General features: G+C 32.8%; 1 protein-coding gene across 1 annotated transcript in view; it reads right to left on the reverse strand.

Annotated features, from left to right (window-relative positions):
• The window catches only part of LOC148307104 (uncharacterized), a 122,122-nt gene that overhangs the window by 16,932 nt on the left and 81,444 nt on the right, over nucleotides 1-23,746 (reverse strand). Inside the window, exons 5-8 of the mRNA XM_088263933.1 lie at nucleotides 22,660-22,778; nucleotides 20,100-20,224; nucleotides 19,434-19,675; nucleotides 18,554-18,913 (exon numbers count right to left, since the gene is read on the reverse strand). Of these exons, the coding sequence (XP_088120059.1) occupies nucleotides 18,554-18,913; nucleotides 19,434-19,675; nucleotides 20,100-20,224; nucleotides 22,660-22,778 (846 nt within the window). The remainder of the gene's footprint in view (nucleotides 1-18,553; nucleotides 18,914-19,433; nucleotides 19,676-20,099; nucleotides 20,225-22,659; nucleotides 22,779-23,746) is intronic.

Here is a 23,746-nt window from a genome sequence, read left to right on the forward strand (position 1 = left end):
ACCAATGCACCCGCTCAACACACTTACCGACCACTGTTAGCGGAAGACGAAGAAGAGGATTAAATATGCCTTAGTTGTACCACACGTACTTAGCGAGTATTTGGGTACTAACGTGATTGTGTTAATAGTACCTACCGAAAGGGTGAATACGACCATCGACTTGTTGGCGAACTTTTCAATATTATTATATTATTGAATATTATTATATTATTGGCCGTTATTCAATATTGAACGTTTTTTTGTATTAAAATAAAAATTATTCTATCGTCACGAGTCACTCAAAACTAAAAAGTATTATTAAAACATACTGAGCATATTAATATACCATAGAAAACAGGAAGCAAGTTGTAGCAGAGGGGAATCTAACCTAGAAGCTCACAACGCTGAACGCTACGCGAGTTTTAAATCAGTTAATCACACGTCGAAAAATGCAATAATCGTTTTCTAATAGCTTTTCTACTTATATAAATACATAATGCTATATCTTAATGCTTCCATCGGAAGCTCGTACCAAAATACAAACATTTATTTTTCATAAAACTCAATGATTAAATTATTTAATAAATATAACATATCCTCGTTAGGAGACCTATGTATATTGCCATTCTCATATATTACACAAGTGTAGTCACATACATACATATATGTATGAGTACACGTGTACACGTTTTAGCCTCTTTAATGTCCTTCTTTAGTACCGACTTCCTTCTTCTGAAGAGAGTAGAAATGATAAGATAAGTAGGTACTTGAGGAAGTCTGAGTAGAATCAAGGAAACATTCCCATAATACTAAATTCCTCGAATACGTGAAATAATATAACAAGGAAAAGAGAACGTAGTAATATAGTCCACAGCTTGCCAAACTCTTTAATAATAATAAAAAACCTCCCGAAAAATAATCGAGGGTGGAGTATGATAAGATTTTAAAAGAAGAAGAAATAAAATGAGATGATTTATAATATTATACGTGTCATCAAGATATTGATTATTCTATAATCGCATCACAAAAAATACATGACGTCCATGGGACATTTTCTTTGTCAACAAGTTTATTCGATACATCTTTTAATTAATAAACGGATTCATGGCCAACGATACCTGAAAAAACTGCATAATTGAAACATCCTTCCTCATTAAAATATTTAAACCCCTATTTCTCAAATGAACAAAAATATTTGATACCCAAACACAAGCATACAGAAAAATGATTTTACCTGTTGATGAGAGGTACTATTTTTCTAAAAATTTACAAATGAGTGCAAGAAATGAAATATGAAAATAAAATGAGCATATATTTATTAAGTCTAACTAACTAACTAACTAACCATCACGCCGCTTCCCCGCAGGGGTAGGCAGAGAGAATAGAGCGCCACACCACTCTGTCCTTGCAAACATTCTTCGCCTCTTCCACGTTCATGCATCTCCTCATACATACCCGCCGATTTAGTCAATGACTGCAAATAAAGCGACGATATAAGTCATTATTATTTGTCCGGCGAGCGACAGATTTACGATCCGAGATACGGTGGGAGGAACTTTAACTTGAACTTTAAGGGAAATTTAATTATTTTAGCGATGAAAGGATCGTGAGAAAAACTCTTCGAAAGACTTCAGGAAACGATCACAAAGAAACGACTCTCTACATCAGCTGTACTGTATGATGCAACATTACTTTATTAACACATATTGAAATCCATAAATCAATTTAAAAATGGCTTATAATCTTAATAAAGACAAAAGTAATACACATTTAAAGTGATCATTTCATGTACTGTAAACCGTTCACCGTACTATTCATAATTAAAAACAAGCACACTTAAAGTTTGAAAGTTGTATATATCTATTATACATATATGTATATTCCATATTTAATTTTGTAGTTCACATTTCACATACAAACTTTAGGACGACACTCTGGCATCTGCCATCTCCTGAAACTTCATGTACCTTGGATGAAACCTTTATTTTGTATATGTGAGATATTTTTCTAGCTATTTCACATACCAAGAAACTTTTTTTTTTAAGTTTCAAACTCACTAAAAATGCCCGACATTGGGTAAACACCTTAGTAAAATCAGTGAAGATATTTTTATTTGAAAAACAGTATTTCCAAGATATTTTTATGTTTTATTTGTAAAATAGCAAATAAAAACTCCATCACGAAGGAATAACATCGAGAAATGTTTTTTAAAAAAGACTTATTTTACGAGTTTACGGGATGTACCCATATGCATATGGTTGAATGACTTTAAGAAGTGAACCCATTTTCTTTATAGCGAGAATTCGTAAAAAAATATACCTTTGGTCTCTGGAAGGTGGGCGTATGAAACAATTGAGATATCCAGTGGTCCATGTCGAGCGGCACAAGCGGAGAAAAACTAACAAAAAACCTGCAAACTCTGAATTCCCACAGAATCCACTTTCATTAATTAATTAATCCTCTCGTAACAACTGAAACTCTACTTTTTATCATTTTTCCGCTTTTAAATCGCTTCAACAAAACAGCGCTATTTACAATCCTACTTTGAAATAATTACGAAAATGCTTTTGACGGTATTTTCCATTATGACGAAGCACTTTAGTTCACTAGCACTTTGTTTGATACTATTGTTTAATTACACAAAAAACTCCGTTCCGTAAAATGCACTTTTTTGTGTAAATTCGAAACGTTTGTAAATGACACCATTTAAAAAAAAGTTTATTTGAAATATATTTTCACAACGTGACACTAACCCTGTGTCGCACGAGTGTCCGAATCTGATCTGATTTCTGTAATTCCTTGCGAAAAGCGTTGGTCAGCGGAGCAGGTAAACCTGTTCCAGAGACATTGCGGAGAATGGTGCAGGGCCGCAATAAGCTTTTATTTCATTTTGTCTAAATTTAATGACTCAAAAATTTCGTGAAAGAAATTTCGTTAATTTACATTAAAATTAAATACGACGAAATCACGGGATTATAATATTATTTTATTTCAATTAACAATACATTCCTTAAAAAAAGCTACAGAATATTTGGAAGCCACATTCTCATTCGTTCTCTCCATTCTCATTCTGATACTCACCATTTTTTAATTGTTTGCTAGATATTAACTCTTATATCCTATAATATGATACATATCATAACTTATATCGATAATAATAAGAAGTATTTATATCTTTATACTACACTAATATATTTTTATTAAAATAATTCAAATCAATATTTATAGTTTGTTTTTTTTTTACAATTATGGAGCTCACTACTAAGTGAAATTTTATTTTAAAAAAAATTGAAAACAATATCGTTTATATCAGCCATATTTGATGACGTCTTATCACATAAGTTTCACATAGGAATTTATGCTATTGTATTCAAATATGTGTAAGTATAGTTTAGTACGAAAGTTTATACCTGAAATATTGAAATAGAAATATCTACATCACTTTATAGCATGTTCAACAGGCCAATCATTCTCCTAAACGGCAACTATACACGCAACCATTTTCATTCACATATTTTTACCCGATAAATACTAAATGTACAATTAAACTCGAAAGGCCAAATAATAAAACTTGATTACATTAATGTTTTATCCAGCCCTGTCTCGTGATTAACTAGTAGTCAGTGAAAACACGAACCGATGGGGGCTGGTCCAGTTAAGGGATGCTTTATTGGGAGGGGATCTTCACCCCGTGAGATCGGCGAGACCTTCACTTTATCAGGGATGACAATCATAATTTAACACGCAGGAGCAGCTACAAAACGACTACTAGAGAACGGGACCTCTCGGCTTCTGATTAAACAGAATCTGACATAATTATTCTTGTGGTGCTAAAATTTGACATCATTAATTGATTTGAAAGACAATTCGTGGTACTATCTATCCGCACTGAATTATATTTAATATTGATTCGGTAAATACTACTAATTATTCTACTTATCTCCCGTATTATACTTACAGCATGACAATGCTGCTACGATTGATTTGAAAGACAATTCGTGGTACTATCTATCCGCACTGAATTATATTTAATATTGATTCGGTAAATACTACTAATTATTCTACTTATCTCCCGCATTATACTTACAGCATGACAATGCTGCTACGATGCACTCAACATCATATTACGGTGTTTCATGAATTATATTTAATATTGATTCGGTAAATACTACTAATTATTCTACTTATCTCCCGTATTATACTTACAGCATGACAATGCTGCTACGATTGATTTGAAAGACAATTCGTGGTACTATCTATCCGCACTGAATTATATTTAATATTGATTCGGTAAATACTACTAATTATTCTACTTATCTCCCGTATTATACTTACAGCATGACAATGCTGCTACGATGCACTCAACATCATATTACGGTGTTTCATGAATTATATTTAATATTGATTCGGTAAATACTACTAATTATTCTACTTATCTCCCGTATTATACTTACAGCATGACAATGCTGCTACGATGCACTCAACATCATATTACGGTGTTTCATGAATTATATTTAATATTGATTCGGTAAATACTACTAATTATTCTACTTATCTCCCGTATTATACTTACAGCATGACAATGCTGCTACGATGCACTCAACATCATTAATATGATGTTGAGTGAATTGAGAGTTCATGAAACACCGTAATCGGTGTTTCATGAACTTAAATCTCAAAATATAAAATTGTAATAATTGTGTAATGTAATGATAAAATATAATTTAATCAAGTTGATAGGAAATCTTATGAAATAATATAAAAACGTTTCGAAAAGGGATTCATGTTTTCCAGAGGCGTTGGTAGGTAGGTGCCTAAATGCGTATATAATTAAACGGTTTAATTAATTTAAGGTAATCATCGCGAGATAATGACTCCAAATCCCAAAATAGGTTGGAATTACGAATAATAACAATAATTATGGTGCCTTCTTAGCATTTAGCACGCGCGCGAGGGATGTTGGGGCGGGAGGGGGTGAGCGGAGGGGCGGTAGTTAAGGGTCCGCAGAGGATATGAAATTTCCCGTTCGTTAATTCGCGAAGTCGTAAACAAACGTATTTACTCCGACTGCCTCCAATAATATGAGATATTGATTTTATGTTTTAATGTACCATCTCACCCCTCTCTCCCGCGGGATGTGGTTATATCCAAAACATCGCCCTAATCTAATAAAAATTCCCGATAATATCTGCTGCGTTTGCTGTTTTCTTTATGAAAATACAAATATTACGCGCGAGTATACATATTTTTCTCCCAGATTTCTCCTGACACGTGCATATTCCTCGGGTTTCTCGGATTTTTGTAGCAATTTATTGCCGAAAAATCCATTTACATTTCTAACATAAATTTGGTATAATTTACGAGGGCAAAATCGTTGATCATTCGTAAAAGCAAAATAGAATTTGAAAATAACTTATAATATTTTTTTTTATTTTTAAATAATTAATTTTATAAATTTATTTATAAAATCAAATAATTTTAATATTACTTTTGCAGTAAATTATCTTGAACGATTTAAATTTCCGTATAAATATACGAAGCGATATAAAGCAAGTTTGTGGGAAGGGAAGTCTTTGGACATACGTACATACAATTATATTTTGTAAATTATTGTAAATTCAAACATACACAAGTGCTTAAGTGTAAGTATACTATACTCATGTAGGAAATTCGATTAGGAAGAAGTTGAAAGTGAGGTAACTTTTGAATAGTAAGAATACAATACTGAATAATAATAAACTTTGTTTTCGTTCTCTTTCGAGAACGTGATTTTATTAGGGACATTAAGAGTGGAATTGTTTTTCTAAGTAATGTAGACATTGTGAAAATCATCCTAATAAGACTCTCAGAATTAAATCACCCTCGATTTATTCCCCAAAATAAACAAAAAAATAAGGAGACAATAGTGAGTAAGTAGTAAATACGTCTCTCGAATATTTATGTCTGTATTATTTATTGTCGTGTTCACACATCAAACTTCACAACTATTTACGAGTTATGAAAACCATTCCATACACAATTTTCCAGAAGATGTCAAATAACAAATCAATAAAAAAACTTTAAATGTATCTCAAAATACTTTGGTATAAAAATATACATATATGGAAAGAAAATAGCTATGCTTTTACTGATATTAACATGTATGTACCTACTACATATTTGCCTAAGCTAGAGTGAAATAGCACACCCATACTTCTTTCTAACATAGATATAAACCTGATTGAAAGGACCATGCAGAAATTGCTCTGTTCCAAATTAATAAACTGATTTTGTAATTATGCAAATGTAAATTAATAGAACAATCTTAGTGCAATATTGGATTTCCACGAAAAACGGCAAATATAACATATTATAAGCCCTCTCTCAGACCTGAAGCGCAGGACCGATAACGTTACCTTTATTAACTAACTATGGTTCACACCGCTTCACTGCGGGGGTAGGCAGAGAGAATAGAACGCCACATCAATCAGTCTTTACACTCTCTTCATAAATTTGTTTTACTGTTCTTTTTTCACTCATTCGATTCACATGCTCAAACCATCTCATCACACCTTTCTTAATTGTATCGATAATACATATCATAAATTAACGATCAAGTCAACTCCGTGTCAATCTGATGCGATGCCCTATGCACCGTTTGGGTGTAGATAGGGTAAAACAGTTTACAACTGTGTTAAAAATACAAACATATATTTATACTTGTCCTTTTTCAACATAAATTTAAATTTTATCAATATGAAAAAAATTGTGATATCATGGAACACATTTTTTCTGGATGTGAATTAAGTAACCAAAGTTATTGTTTTACTGAAAACAAATTCCACACCTTTGTAGATCATGTTTTAAAATTTATAGTTCATGTTGTGTATTTGTACGAGAGGGGCTTATTCATTAGAGCAGAGATCACCTCACCCCATCACTGTCTACCGTCTAGACCTCTACTATTAGGTTGAAATGGTGAAATAAAGAAAAAATAATACCAAATGTGTAATTCTTCTACCCACTGATGTTTGTTTTGTTTGTAAACAGCAACACTCTATGCTGCTTACGTATTTGAAGAGTCACAATACGAACTAAATGCAGAAGACGAAGAATTTCATTGGATATCTCTCAATACCAATGTGTATCAATTAGATTTCCATTCTTCATTGCTAGTTATAAAATAATAAATAATTTATTAATGTTTAAGGCAAGCATTGTAAATTGGAAGATGCGAAACGTAAAAATTCATAGCGCAACAAAAGTTAATTATGTATCTTTATCCATAACGACAAATGTAAGTTTATTATCAAACAGATCGTAGACTGCATTAAACGTCAAATATATATTTAAATACTTAAGTATATATTTCAATGAAATATAAAAGTTTGATTGACGAGTCGCCACTGCGACTAACAAGTGAAGAATCAAAACAGATTTGCGTGAAATACGCGAGAGGAGACCCCTAGAGATGAAAGTATTATCCGCCAGGACTGCCAGTACTGCCAGTACATGTCGGGGTAGGGCTGTCTATGCAGAGTAGTAATGGTCGCATGGAACACAGCCGTGGGAATTAGGGATAGCAAATATTTAGCATAAAATTATAATTTTACATGGATTTAGAATCATTTTATAAAGGGGTGAAATATTGAGCTTAACCTTTGAAAGCCAAAATGTGGAAGTACGAGTATTGCAAAAAGTATCACAATAAACAATTCACTTTATTGGATACAGAGGTGTTTTAAACGTACTGTCGTGAGAAAAATATCGAATACGAAATTCCATTAAAAACATAGTTTTATAAAATATAAGGCAGAAACAAAAATTGTTTTTAATTAAATTATTAGTTGTTGTTTACGTGACGTGGATGATATAAGTGAAGGAACATAGGTTAAAAAGATATATTATCTGCCGTATGAAACTGTTTTTATTTTTATTTTATTTAAAAAAAATATTTGGCAAACACCGAGAAAGGTGTTTCTCCCAGTGTCAAGTATTATTTTTAATTACAAAATAATAATAGAAAATAATATAATATATAATTGAAGCACTAACCTTGCGATTTTCCATAAAATAATTAAAATGTAACTTTGTTTTAAAATATAAACTGATTTAAAAACAAAGTTACATTCTAATCATGGAAAATAATAATAACAATTCATACAAAATTTCATAGTTTCAATACGTTAAGCTTTATCATTTTAGAAATTATGACCGCAAATCTGGAATTAGGTTCAGAAAGAAGGGTGGATACTGGCGGGGAGCTGGATTCCTGCCTGTGTTTAATTTAAGCTATGAATAAGTTATCGGATTAGTACATTCAATTTTTATCTTATCAAACAAAATGAAGAAAATTTCTTTAATTAAATCCCAATAGATACCCAAGATTGTCAATTATGATTAATTTTGGCATTTCAAATTGATTTGACAATTCGATTCTTAATGTAAATAAAATCAAGTTTAAGTGATGCGCGTGTTCGGTACTATCAGCAAGGAGTTAATTTCCGCTCCGAAAAGTAGCGTTGAAGGTGAATGGCGTGAATGATCAGTGATCAGTGATCACCCCACGTGTACATGTGTGTGCCGGCGTGTCAGAGCAATATAATCTCTGGCGGTAATTTGTCGCTAACAGATCAGTGGCTAGTTGGAATACTGACCTGTTTCGGCCTATTGGGACCCAGTGATCTTCGTGCCTACAACCATCAGCTGTCCAATTATTTCGGCAACAAATATTTGAGCATATACAATACGTAACGTTATAACTACACCACCGCGTTAGTACCTACAGACAATTTATTGTGATTACAGTACAAATATCTTTGGGTGCAAATCATCCGCATCCAAAAGGCAGTGGTTACCGCATTCGTTTACTAAGCGTGAATTTACTCGGGTCTCATATTTGAAATGAGTGTAAAACTGGACAAATTTATATGTGTATTGAAGATAAAGTCGCCCAATTATAACCATCTGCTATTTTTTAAACATCGCAAATACCGAATATGACAAGAAAATGTGCACAACTACATATTAAAGCATTATATTATTGCAACATGCTGAATTAACATACTTTAATATTCAATTTCGAATCTTATCCCAGAATTAAGCGATACAATTACCAAATTTATAAACCTATTTAAAATCAATCTAGTAACGATAAGTCCATACAAGAAAAGAGATTTGAATAATTCTCGCCGTTTTAACGATCACCTCCTGCCTGCTACCCTCATCCGGTTAAAACCATCATCTTTCTAGTTAATTACCATCGTTCTGTATGTATTAAAAACAATTTAACGTTATCCAACGAATAATTTGTAGATTTGATGAACTCTATAATTCGCACACATTCTCTACGCTTTGTTCGTTGAAGATAATCATTTTTACCTTTTGTTGTAGTAGTTATTATTGTATTTTTTTTAGATTTGCATAAATTCAATAGACGTAAAATGTAAAAAAATATCGATTAAATCTTTGAAAATGACAAACTCACCCGATACCTATCCTAAAAATTGATGCTACAATAGTATATTGAAGACGTAAGATATAACGGGGTTGCGTGTTTTGACTATTTTTCGTTAGGTAACAAAATAATCGTTAGTCTCTTTTATAAAAAAAAAATCAACTAATTGTTTATAACATCGCAAATTGCGAGCAATTCAATTACGTAGAATGATTTATTTCTCCTACTCGCCTTAAATTGGAATAACAGCCCTGTTAGTAGTTTGTATTAGGATTATTACGAAAGTTAAAATATTTAGGTACCATAATAATTTATTCTTCCGTGATAAAAATTAAAAGATTTTCGTAAATTATTCATCGCTTCCATAAATTAAAACTGCTAAAAAGTTCCGACATTAAAACGATCCCTTATTTTTCGAGCGAAAGCGAGAACAGACTTCTTGGCGATAATAATTGAAATTAGAATAAAAATAACAGTCGAGAATGACCGGTCTACTCCTATTATACACATCTTACTACCCTTACTGACTACTATTGTAGTAAACTTAGTGGGTATAGAACTAGGGTGAAAAGAGCAAAGTGCAGGGTGATGGGTATATTTTACATCCAATTTTTACACTCATAATACCACAAGTCGTAATATAGATTTCAAATTAAAGTTGAATTAGCCTTAGTAACTCAATCGACCGATAATTTAATAATTAAAGGGATATCTATAATCTATTTGATAAAGTTTTGATAAGACGAAACGCGTCACAATATATATCAGTGTAGGTACTTATATATTTAAATATAAGTAGAATTCAATCAAATAATTATGTTTAATTTTGGATAAATTACCCAAAAAATCTATAATCGAGTTACATGTTTTGAAAAATAACGTTTGTGGTTCGCAAATCTAAGCAATGTTCAAGAATTATGTATTATAATACTTGAAACACCAAATTCTTTTAATTATTACATTATTATTATGTTTTTAAAAGGAATTATTTAAAAACTGGTCTTAGGATTGCATTCACGTATAATTGGATGATTCTACCGACGATATTTTTTTATTATCCACTTTGCAAATATTAAGAAATTTATGACAAACTTTATAAAAATAAAATTTTAACTTATTTAAATTCAATGGTTGTGTTATTCTACGTCTTTTGGGTATCTTTGATTTGTTCTTTCCCTTGCACCGAATCGCAGAACAGGTTACGACAAGTATGGTAACCTGTTTGGTATTTACCTATCGTGCGTGTAATGAAGGGGTCGGGGTAGGTGCTCCCCGAGCCCTAGAAGGGGGTAGGTAATGCTGCAGGAATTGATTCTTGCAAGACTTTAGCTAGCCGAAGGTCAAACGTACTTATTTAGGGGTTCGTGACCTCTGCTACAAATAATTATTTATTATTTAATCCCTTGTCCCTTTGAAGGGAAACAATTATCTCTACCGAATATTTTGCTTTTTTATGTATGTATATAATAATACAATTATAATATTTACAAAATGAACGTTTTACTACGTAAATGATCAAAAAAATCCTTATATTACAGGATTGGACAAACATTAAAAAAAGAAATTTTATATGCATGTATTTGTTATTTTTAGAAATAAGAAAAAAAAACTTAAAACAGAAAAATAAATTGAAATTCATTTTCATGATAAAAAAGCTGTACAGGCATAAATAATGTAATTTTATTAAAATTCGCAGAAATATTTACCGATCTTTTTCATATTTAAAAAAAAAAAACAATCAGAAGAGTGAAACAGCAAATATTTATTTTTGACATGACAAAGGAAATAAATAGTATAATTAGAAAAACGAGCATCATTAAAAAAATATGTACATGCATGTAGGTTATGTTAAAGACACGAAGGATAAATCTGCGAAAAACTTTGATAGAACTTCCCATTAACCCCCAAAGTAGGAGTTTATTTCAGTTTATGTAATCGCGTCGTAATTTCACACTGCAACGTTAAATAAATCATCTCTCCCCGGAAGGGCTTCCTTTCCTTTCTTCCCTCAATCCTCCGTTCTTCTTCTTCTTCCACTCTTCGCTCTGTCATCCTCCGCTGGAGACAGTAAATCAAGCCCGAGCGGAGAAAACACCATAAAACTTTATTATCCGACATAAATTCGGTCGCCCTATTCCCGTGCTCATAACCTCAACTGATATTCCTACCTTACCTCTTTAGACCCCGGTATCAAACGTCTATACTAATACTTTATAATATTTATTTTTAAAAGAGGGATAAAATCCCACATTGCGAGACCGAGTAAGAAACATCGATATCCGGAGCATGTGTAAGGCGGAGGTGGGGACGACAACGAAGGCGATACTGGAATGAATATATAAACAGAATGTCAGAAGGCTGACTTCCACGTATCGCCCTTCGAGGAAACCCTGAAGGACGCAGACCCCCAGTCAGATCTCCGAAAAGGTGGAAAGACAGCATCTCAAACAGATCCCTAGGATCTACAAAAATAAGAAGGATAAAAGCTGACTAAATGCAGTAGAAAACCTTTCTCTTAGACGAATGCGCGGCGAAACAATGTATAACAGATGTTCGAATGATGAACTAAGGAAAGAATGCAGTAATGATATGAGCATTATCGAGAAAATTATGAGATGGTTAAGAGACGTGGAACGAATGAGTGAAGAAATAACAGTACAACAAATTTATGAGGCGAATGTAGTTGAACATAGGAGCAGAGGAAGACCCGGAAAAGGCATGATCAAATATAATATTTCAAATACTTGAAAATCCTGCGGTCAGGTCAGAAGTCAGAATAATCGGTGGGATGTATGAGGAGATGCATGAATGTGTAAGAAGTAAATATTGTTAGCATATACAGAGGGGTGAGGCATTCGATTCTCTCTATCTACCCCAGCGGGGAAGCGCTGTAATGGTTAGTTAGTTAATTTTTATTTTCTACTACTGCTAGATACAACAAGTAGAGATTTACTATTTTGTTTTGCTTTACATGTATTCACAATTGTTATTTTGTTATCTCAATACATTGAACATCGCAGGAATCACATAACAAGTTTGAGTTTGATATATACATAATGAGTTTGAAATAATTCCGTTAGGTTAAAAATCAGTTGTTCGGTGTGATTCAATAACACAATCAAAATGAAGCTTATGGGTATTTACTGTTATTTAATTTTTTCGTTTTACTTTTAGCTCTTTAGGTCTGAAGAGGTTAGTGTTTTGTGACGAAGAGGTACCATCCCCGTGTCCCTGACGTCCATTTACTAAATATTGTACCTCTTCTATACATTCTTAACCAGAGAAAAAACGCTAGAATCGAGATAATGTATTAGAGAAAAGAAAAAATAAGGTAAAACCTAGTAGCATTAATATGGCCGTCACGTCAGATGGGCCACTTCCGAACACTTAAGTATCAATTCCAGGTATCTACGGAAAATCAGTATTGGAATAAGGATTTTCATTTGAAGATTGACAGTATACGAAATTATTTTGATTAAAGAGATGAATTTGAAATTTGTAACTTGAAATAAAGTGGGAGATATTAAAAAAATACAAATCTAGATTTACTATAGATTATCTTTATTTGTTTAACGCGACAGTCGCATTGTTGTTGGATAAGATAAAAATATAGTAAAAATCTTAGCTTTTGTATGGAAAGAACAATCAGTCAGATAATTCCTAAATCATGCAACGAAATTGATATAATCCATATATGGAAGAGAGCCTCTTTTTATTTATTTTTCTGAATATTTGCAAAACAAAAATAATACTGAACACAAAAAGCTGCTGAACCTTTTCCGCACCCAATAGTACATAAGGCACTGCATTAAATTGATGCAGTACTAATTTAATCGTTTTTCACATAAAAACAACGTGATTAGTCCTGCGATTTACGGTAACATCAAATGAATATTAGGATTAAAAAACACACTTTTATTTTTCTCCCTCCTGGGAATTGAACCCAGAACCATCAGCATGGTAGCCAAATATGCTAATTATTACTATGGAGGCCGATAAAATTAATGGAGTCAAAATTAAATTTATGAACTTTTGCATTTTTATGTGTTAATTTATTCCTTATATATTCATTATGACTTGCATAATCATGGATTTTAAACAGTTTTTCTATGTTCTGATTATAATTTATCAAAACAAATCAATGTAATAAAACAAGACAATAGGGAATGCAAGATAATTGTAATACCCACAATTTTAAAGGGTGATCTGGTAGTATCGAGTTATTTTATTCAAAATATTTAAAACAAATATTTAAATGTTTCAAAAATGCTCGTCATTCTTTCCATTTTTTTAATATTTCACGTCGTACAATGAACTACATTGAATTAACGGAAGTTTTTTTGTTGTTCCATATTTGACGGAGGCAAAGTTTCAAACTGTGCTGTGGGATAAAAAACAATTCATTTTGATTACAACCTGGAATCGCTCTCGAGACGTAGATCGTAACTATTATTAATAACGGATTTCTTTCTCCTGGTGTTAAGTGTGCGAATATAAATCTAATCAACAGAGGTTTTACCCACTATTGTCAAAATGTAGATATAATTAAATGATCAAAATTGAATATAAAGGAAAGAAAATCCTGTTATGACGCCGTGTTAGCGCGCACCGCGCAGGGTTACCGCGCACAGAAGCATTATTATTGCCTGCTGAAATAATATTTTACGACATAAAATACATTAATGGGCTAGTAAATAAATAAATCGGCCTATTTTATACGTAATACATTACTTTGAATAATTCAAATGGATCCGCTTTTATGAGTAATAAAAAGGGTCTCTTTCTGGGGATATTATTTCGCATTATGTTGTACAAGTATGTAGGCGGATGGAAGATGGAAGCTTCCGAATTCTGGTAAGGGCCTCTTATAAAAGTATGTTTCCGCACAAACACACCGTCTCCTTGTCTATAAACCTGCTTAGTGAAAATTCGAGAGCAATTGCTTTATAAGATAATATAAACATCTCGTTATAAATTACATTTTTTATTTCAAACGTTTCAAAAGCATTCTGGAAATGTATTTGTATGAATACGATTAAATTGACAATTTAATCAGAGCATACAGGACATTTCTTAAAAAATGGTACTTTAATATTGTTTGCAGGCACAAAATTTGATGATCAAGATATTATTGTTATTTTTGTTTAAGGTATTTGTCACATTTGGTTCATTTTGGAGTTTGCTTTGTTAGCTATCAATAAGGAAAGTCTTCCTTTATTCCAGAAAATGCAACTTGGGAGGGTGCTTATAAATATTATAATTATCGTGACTTGGAACTACACAGATTTTTTAAAGAGAAAGATTGAATATTTTTATAATGGGAATACAGGAGAAGTTTAGGTTTCGCGAAAGAGAAAGTAATGAAATTTAACGATTGTCTATTTGTTTTAATATGCCGTTCTTTTTACTTGTTCTCACCCAATAGTGCGTTACATTGATACGGTGTTGATTTGATCCTTAATTGCACGAAGGAACTGAACATATAACATAATGCATTATTGCATTAAGCAATTAAGAAATACAATTTCGTTTGATTCAATTACTTGTAGGTACAACATTCTGGCAATCGCCTCGTTTTTTTCAATGATGTTTTACTGAATTGGGTAGTATAAAAGATTTAATTTAATTTGTTGACATTGAGAATGGTAAAATAAATACTTATTTTAATACAATATAAAAGCTTTTATCGACAAAAACATACTCGCGGGGTGCTATGTTCTCTGGACTTATGTAATTTTGTATAAAATACAGCTTAATATAGCCAAGTATTAAAGCGACGGACTATAAATAAAATTTACGGCGCAAATATCAAGCGAAGGAAAACAAAAAATCGAAAACAAAATCCCGATAAACTCGGTGGCCTCGCGGGCGCCAGGAGCCGCGGAGCAGCGCGCCGCGCGCCGGGCCCAGGGGACGCGGACGCTCGCCTCCGTATTCGCACAAATATTCAGATTTAAAAAATCATTTTTAGAAGCGGATTCAAACACTTTATGCGCCAATTCAGCTCGATGAATTTCGAAATACAATTCGTTATCAGATAGAATAAGTACGGAGTTCAAAAATGTAGATGTAAAAATCAAAATTTAATTTATGTATGCACTTAAAATATACAAAAATGAATACCAATTTATTTACTAAATCTGAAGAGTATTACCTGGGCTAAAGGCATTACTGTAATAAAATTCAGCCAAGACGTTGTTTTATTATTATTCTTATGTTTAATGTAAATATTTAAATATTAAAATTAATTTATGTATTGTAAATATGTAATATTTGTAGATTAATAAATGAATAAAAGAAAGTGAATCACCGTTACTTTAAAGTAAAAATAAAAACATTTATTTATCGAAACAATGAATCCATTTCCAACAATATTTATTTAAAAAAAATCCCTACTATGTTTTTTTGGATATTGGTTTTAAGTATGCTTTTTATCGTAATAATATATAATTTTTCCCTGCTGTCTTCTAGCGAGCACCTAACCCAACGTTTACGGTAGATATTCTGAGATTCCATTACGTGTACGGTATAGCCCTCCATATTACCCGCTCGCGCGTATCGATACAGAACATAGCGTACCGGGATACCATATAGTGGGACAAGCCCCATACAATGAGGAGAGCTTCTCCGGCAGATTTGTCGGGACGAGGGTGTGCCGTGGATAAAAGTGGCCATCAGCATGTCGGATATTGGCGGGAAGTTATTCCAGAAGCCAATATGGCCGTCGCCGCCGTACTATTGCTCACTAGGGCGGGACAAAGAAATGGGATTTCGGGATTTTATGCCACGACTCGATTGGACACTTCAACACCCTCATAGACCCACATTTGAGTACGCCTTTCAAAAAATCCTATCGCTTTCGGGAACATTTGGCACGGAGAATGGCAGATACCCGTGAAATAATATTATTTTAAGTGTCTGTATAGTACACATACTCGTATGTGTACATGAATAGTATTGTGGAGTTTTCAACTAAAGAGAATAAATTTTTAGCTACCCAAAAAATACATATAAATTATCATTACAATTTCGGTTATATAAATACAATGATAGTCTTTGAATATTCCATTTCACAATCTAATTTGAATTATTATTTATTTAAATATAAATTTTGTACTGTAAAAATTAAAGTACAAACGATATTAAAAATTCAAAGTATAGGTTGTATGGTTATTCAAAGAAGGATCTCAGTATAATAGAAGAAACACTTCTATCTGTAACAAATTTATATTATTATCTTAACATAAATGAACAAGTTTTTAATGAGAGGGAAATATATGACTAATCATTGACTGTTATAACAGATTTCTTTACAGACTATGTAATATTCAGCATTCCACGCATCATTCCCAACTTTACTACATTAAGTATTTCAATTAATATTTGATCATTTTCACCAGATCGTCAATACCTAGGTTTTCACGTCATGTTCCCATCTCAATAAAAAAATCATTCTTGTTGAGATATTAATAAAGTCTTTATATAAATAGCTCTTAAGTAGTTTCACTCAAAATATTGTGATCTTTTATTTGTGTTTACAGAATCTAGAATCGAGCGCATATATTACGTGTGTCCATTTATAGTAACAGAACGTGCTCAGAATAATCACGTCACAACCCGCTAAGACGAACCCGTAGAAATATAAATATGATGGAAGTATTATACGAATTATGTAGAATGTGATAAGTAAGGACTTCAGGTTTATTTGTTCTTCTTAATGCTTTTTCAGCAAAAGAATCTCGTCGAAGAAATCGGTTGATAAAACATCTTCCTTCCCTCTTTGCTCACCGCTTCTCCCTTCCGCCGCTCCATACTGCCGTGAATATCCTCCGCCGTGTGTGTTTTATTCCCCGTCCTATTTATTCAATCTCAACATGTAATCCGCACAACACAGGTGCGCCATCTATGCGAATATTGTCACCCATATCGTCGGGGTAGCGACACGTTTGTACGGCAATAGAATATGTAGGTATTGGGGCAAGTACTCTGCGAATTTTCAATCCAATCTGCTGCGCAATTTAGAGCTGTGTTTTTGTATAATACAACACACAATTCGCGACAGATTCTTATCCAGAAAGGTCACGATACGATATCTCGCATCGCACATTCTGAGGGGTTGGGAAATATACGTAAACAGAACCCGTCCAGAAAATGCTAAAACTATGATAGCAACAAGGCTCATGCGTGAATTATCCACAAAATATTGCTGTATTTAGTTCACTTATTTTAACAAAAATAATAACAAATTCACTTAATTAAGATGATATGCATTATTTTATAAAAAAATCACACATTTCATTTATACAACGACAAAGCGACGACTAAAAGAGCCAAATATATATATTTTTTCAATTTCAAAATAACACTTATATCCGAATTTTGGTAGTGAGTCAACCCATCTCTTTCAGTTAAATGGTGTCATCATACATAGGTTTAATTAATAAATAATGAATTTATTATGTATAATTAGCAGAAATTGACTGACACTGTTTTAGCTGCTGGTCATGTTTAAACCCGCTTCAAAAAAATAAAAAATAAAAACAGTCACTTCGTTTTTTTTTTAAATTTTATTGTGCCTAATATTTTTGCACAAAGTGTTAAGTAATTAAGTAAGTAATAAAAGTTTTGTTTTTTTTTTAAACTTAAATCCTGTTGATTTTAAATATATAAGTATTACCTTTATATTACGTTACTATATTTTTTAAACATCTTAAAGGTACGTTCGATAGCCATGCGACCCTAACAGACCCAAGTCTAGTACTAGATGCAACATATTTGACAAGATAGTCTGCCACTACTGAATGAAATGTTAAGCTTAACTTTCATTTGGTTTAGTCCAATAATAAATAATATGTAATATAATATCACAGCGAAGCACCCGTGAGGTTATATTTTACGAAAATGGCACTGTATAAATTTTCCAAAATTATTATTTTTATGAAAATACTGAGGTAATACGAAAATACCGAATAACTAATCATTCAGCCCTTCTCAAAGATGATAAGTCTTGTCTCTCCAGCTAGTCTCTGCAACAATACGGTTGTGGATGGACTTATCCTGGATTGACAGGGTATAATTTTGTGTATTTTTATCTGATGATGCACTACTTGAAGTATTATATCAAATAAATAATCGTACCTGCATGTTCCACGTTCTAGGCGGCCGCTGCAGAGCGAAAGGTCTGTGCGGTCTCGGTGGAGAGTTTCCCTCTTCCTTGACCACTGGCGGCTTGGTGCCCCCCGCGGGCCGCGGCTGCTGGTTGGGTGGTGCGACTCTCCCCACTCCCGCCGAGCTGCCCCCACCGCTGCCCCCACCGCTGCCCCCACCACTGCCCCCACCACTGCCCGCGGAGCGGGGGGCAGCCTGCTTGCTGGATCCGCCGTGCGCGCTGTGTCCAGTCGAGGCCCGCGCGGGGGAGGCGTTGGTACTGCCGCTGCGTGAGGGTCCGTTGGACGCCCGCTGGTGGCCAGGGGATGATTCACTGCTTGGCTTAGAGGACTGTTGAAAATGTAAATTTTGACATAGTTCCTTTCATAATATTTTCATATTTATTGTCAATGCTTTCGATAAAAACCTAAATATCTAAGTTGTTCATGCAAGGTAAGGTAAAAATAATCTAAGGAATGATTGATATGAAAAGAGTGTCACATTCATGATTCTAAACCATCTCCGACAAATTTCAGAATCCAAATAATAATAATATATGAAACCTGCCGTTGATAGGAGATATTAGATGGCTGGATTTAGATTAAAATTTTTACTTCGAATTCATTGGACTGCTATACATACCAATGCGCAATGGTTTGAAATATTTATTCTTATTTAGAATGTGGTCTAATTTAAGAAGTACCACAGAATGTGAGGCAAAAGTAAATGTTACGGTAAAAAGAAGTTAAAGAAATATGAGAAAAAAAATCAACACGTTAGAACAATTTTAAAGATTCAGAGAAGGTTTTGTAAAAAAGGGTGACAAACAATTTTCGTTGTTTAGAATTTTTCTCTAAAATTGTATCCAAACCTTATGGGACGGTAGTGGACTGTTTCCTTTGGGACTGCCTCCTTTGGAGCTAGCTGGACTGCTCCCGCCTTCCTTACTCCCCGCCGCGGCTCCGGTCGCCGCGGCAGCCGCTCCGGTCCCCCCTCCACTCCCCGTGCTCCCCCCGCTTCCCGCACTACCCGCGCTCCCCGCGCTCCCCGCACTTCCGCCCCCGGCGAACTGGATGCAAGATCCGCCTTGAGGAGATGAAGCGTTGCCTGATGCTAACAAACAAAAAAAATGTTTAAAAACAAAATTCCAGTATCTTCAATATTTTTTTGATATAAAAAAACATGACAAATAAGCTGTAGAAAAATAAGTTCATGGAATTGAAGATATCGGGAACAAAAACATTTCCAAAGGATCCTTTTTTCAGGTATATATTATTGTCACTTGAAAACGTAAATACTTCTTAAAGAGTTATATAATCAGTTCAGTGTACTATTGTAGATCACGACAATAAGTTTTCAGTTAAATTGTATGCAAGTTAGTCGACGTCCAAAAAATAATTATTTTAAGGATCCGCACTTAATATAAGTACAGTATTTCAACTGGTGTAAAGATAACATTTAGATTTAGACGATTGCGGTTTTTGGTACCATACTATAAACTTTGTTTTGGTAAGACTATAAAAGGTTGCGCAAGTACCTGGTGCTCCATGATGATTCTCTGCATGCCTCCGAAGAGACCTGGCATCACAGTATGACTTTCCACAGCCCTCAGCTCTACACTCGAATGGTTTCTTGTTGCGATGAGTCAACATGTGTCCGTTACTGAAAACAAACAAACAACACTCTTACATACTTTATAATTTATATCCCTTTGATTCAGCAACTTTTATTGCTTTTCTTTTAATTAATGTATAACAAATAATGTTTGGGTATATAAATCGATGCAATGGATTGTGTATCATATATCATTTAAAAGCCATACCAAAGTTTAGTAAAATTTTACAATATGAGTTATGTTTCAAGGAATACTCATACAATGAGACTATAGATCTATTCATTTTTTTAAATTTATTTTTTACTTAATATATACCACTATTTCTTCAAACCTGTTGTAACATATGTTTTGATGCATTCCACATCATTTTCAAACACCGTACGGTGTTTGAAAATGGATAGATTATACCACAAATTGACTGCCGAATCAATTAATGAAACCATTATATTATATACTATAAACAAGAAATTGAATAATACGAATAATAAAAAAAATAATCATACAAAGTATCAACTTCGAAGAGTCCGGACCAAGCTACTCGTAAATATACCTGTAAAACTATTGATCTATAAAAATGTGTAGTTAACAAGCTGAACTCAAATATTAGGAAAAAGCTATTGTATAAAAACAAACTGAAATAAAGTTAAGCAAACTGGGCACAGGAATGAAAAATAAAATAGAGATCAAAGCGACGCAGTGGGAACGTAATGTATTTACTTTACGAAATCCATTCAATTTTCGGAATCGGGTTGTAATTCTACGGGCGAACTGTTAAATCCTTCTAACCCAGTCATGCACAACTCGTAGTCCGCGGGCCGCGTATGGCTCATCTTATAGAATTCAAAAAAACAATTGAGACTATTCAAAAAATATATACTAATAATATATGTAATAATATTTTCACATGCTCATTAATTTGCAACGATAAAAGTTTGATATTTATTTGACGGTTAGAGTATTTTTATGTTTGTCATTGTAGAATAAATTTATATTTTTTGTGTTACACGTAATTCTCTATTAGGTCTATTCTATAAAAGAAGTTAACGATTATTTTTAACATAACAAAAAAATAGTAGAGATATGCAATACCTACTGATATGTTACTCATATTTAAGCTGTCATTGTGCTATATATGTATTTTCGCAATTTTCACATTTATCTAAATATTTTTAACTGTCTAAAAATGGTCATAAAAACGTAAATAAATAATTATTATTTTGACTAAATATAAAAAACATAAAAAAAACAATGTGACGAATAAAAACATAGAGAAAATACCAATTTATAAAGTTATCTTCAATTTCTACTGACTGTCGTTGAAAATTTCACTAAACGAAGCGAAACAGATTGGATTAATATGAACATTATACTCAAAACGATGGTAATACAAAAGTTTTGATTTAACGTGATGAGGGTAGGATACAGGAATGAGAATAGGTTTATCTTCTGTTTATATGGATTTTTTCAATACCACTTTAGGGACGCTCAGTACTTAAGTAGGTAATTGTAGTATTAATTTTTCATAAATGTTCCTAATAAACACTAGATCATATTTTACTGTACTTTAAATGCTTCTTTTCGATTACTTTAAACCTTTGTTCTCCTATTTATATAACACAGAATAATATGTAAGTTATAATTAATATTAATGCAAAAAATCAATTTTGAAAAATAGAAGTTCACTTATGGAAAATGTGGAACTTTGCGTAATTATTGAAAATGTTGTGCACCACTACCAACATCTAACGAGAGGAGAATAATTGCATTAAACTTGCGAGGCAAATGCAAATATTTAGTAATTGCATTTGAAGCTTGGATATTTTTATACGTCATATAATATTTGTACGTATCTCTCAAAATAAAGCGTCTTTCAGCTTGATTAATGGTGTTACTCTCTCAGAAAGTGTATGGGAAGATGACATTAATGTATTTATCCAGAAGAGAAAGCGAAACTTATCCAGAAGAGAGGCTGAAAAAATCCAATACTCGTAAGCTTCCAAAGGAATTTATTTATGTTAATCCACTTTTTGTAGGCGGCCTCGTTCTTAACAAAGGGATGATGGATGATAAAATTACACAGAGTTAGATCTCATACAAAATGGATAAATAACACAAAATAGGCAAAAGATGGAGGGCGGGAGGAAAGAGAACACACAAAAGTGACAATAAGATCCAATATACAATAAAACACTTCTCATTTTATTTATGGCAATATATTACTTACTTCTTTAATATGACTTTGAAAAATCGATATTTTAAAATAGGGAGATGTTATCGCCTTCTAGTTTTATTGACCGCAATATTCGACAAAAAAAGAGTACATTTTCTAAATACGTACATCGTACATTGGCGGTCACTAGCTGACATTTAAGCTAACTTTACAATGACTGATCATAGATGCGATTGAAAGAATTTTGTTTAAAAAAACATAATTTTATCATTTACCATCATTAAAAAAATGAAGATTGTTAAGTTAACTTACAGGTGGTCTTGTCTTTTGAAGGCTTTGGCACAGACGGGACAGCCGTACTTCCTCTCGTCACTGTGAGTTAGTTTGTGCTTGGCGAGTGCTGAGGCGTTCCCGAAGATCTTGTTGCAAACCTACAACAAAATTAATTCCAAACTTTAGTATTATTCCTCAATAATTATTATTTTATTTCAGCGGAAAAATTGTTTCCGGGTTTCTTTGTAAGATTATTTTTAAGCAATTTTTCCATGAATGATAATGATATTTATGTTTTCACAATAAAAAGAAAAATAAAAACGTTTATGTCACGCAGTTCAAAACATATTTTTTATAACTCATTTTTCATTGATTATATAGTCTTATATCATTAAAATTGTGTTTAATTTAGTAGTAAAAATCCAAAGAATACATTCGAAATTTCATATTTTGAACAGCTTTTCCTTCCACACATCGAATCTGAGAACTAATGTTTCCTTGGCAGTGCCAGCAATACAAATGAGAAAAGCTTCCCAAAAAACTCTCGATCTAGTAACTTTAGCATTTTTATACGGGAAGAAAATTTAATTCGTTTACATTAAATTTTTTGGACGTAATCCAATCACTATACTGATTACAAAACTATTTGAATTCCTTGACTTTTTTCGGTTCTATTCAGCGTGTATGGCTTATAAAAGGACCCCAGGCGATATCTTGCAAGAAACTCGCTTGCACAACTCAGATTCAAACTGTGGGCTTCGAGTCATCATATTACAGACTATGAGATTCTCTGCCTAATGTAAAAATGATGTTTGTGTGAAAGCACTAATATTTTAAACTAATTTTTTCAGGTAAAAAAAACTTCAGTATCTAATGAAAACATTTTAAAAATACATTAAGAATGCGAATAAACACAAGAATGCCTTAAATAATAAGGCAGGGGAAAGAATTATGCCTACCTAATAACTTGAATTCGTGCAAAATAAAGAGCCTGTAGGTATTTTTACCGGCGGAAAATTTAATGTTTCACCGAAGCGTGGGGTGACTTTGAAGGCTTTCATTACAGCATTAATTAAATTAAATTTATTTTAATCTGCAGGGAAGGATACTCCTCCTCACTCCCCTC

This window comes from Brachycentrus maculatus, unplaced genomic scaffold (assembly GCF_059751285.1).
Source record: "Brachycentrus maculatus isolate JH-2025_06_01 unplaced genomic scaffold, ASM5975128v1 h1tg000209l, whole genome shotgun sequence".
Classification (NCBI taxonomy): Eukaryota; Metazoa; Arthropoda; class Insecta; order Trichoptera; family Brachycentridae; genus Brachycentrus; species Brachycentrus maculatus.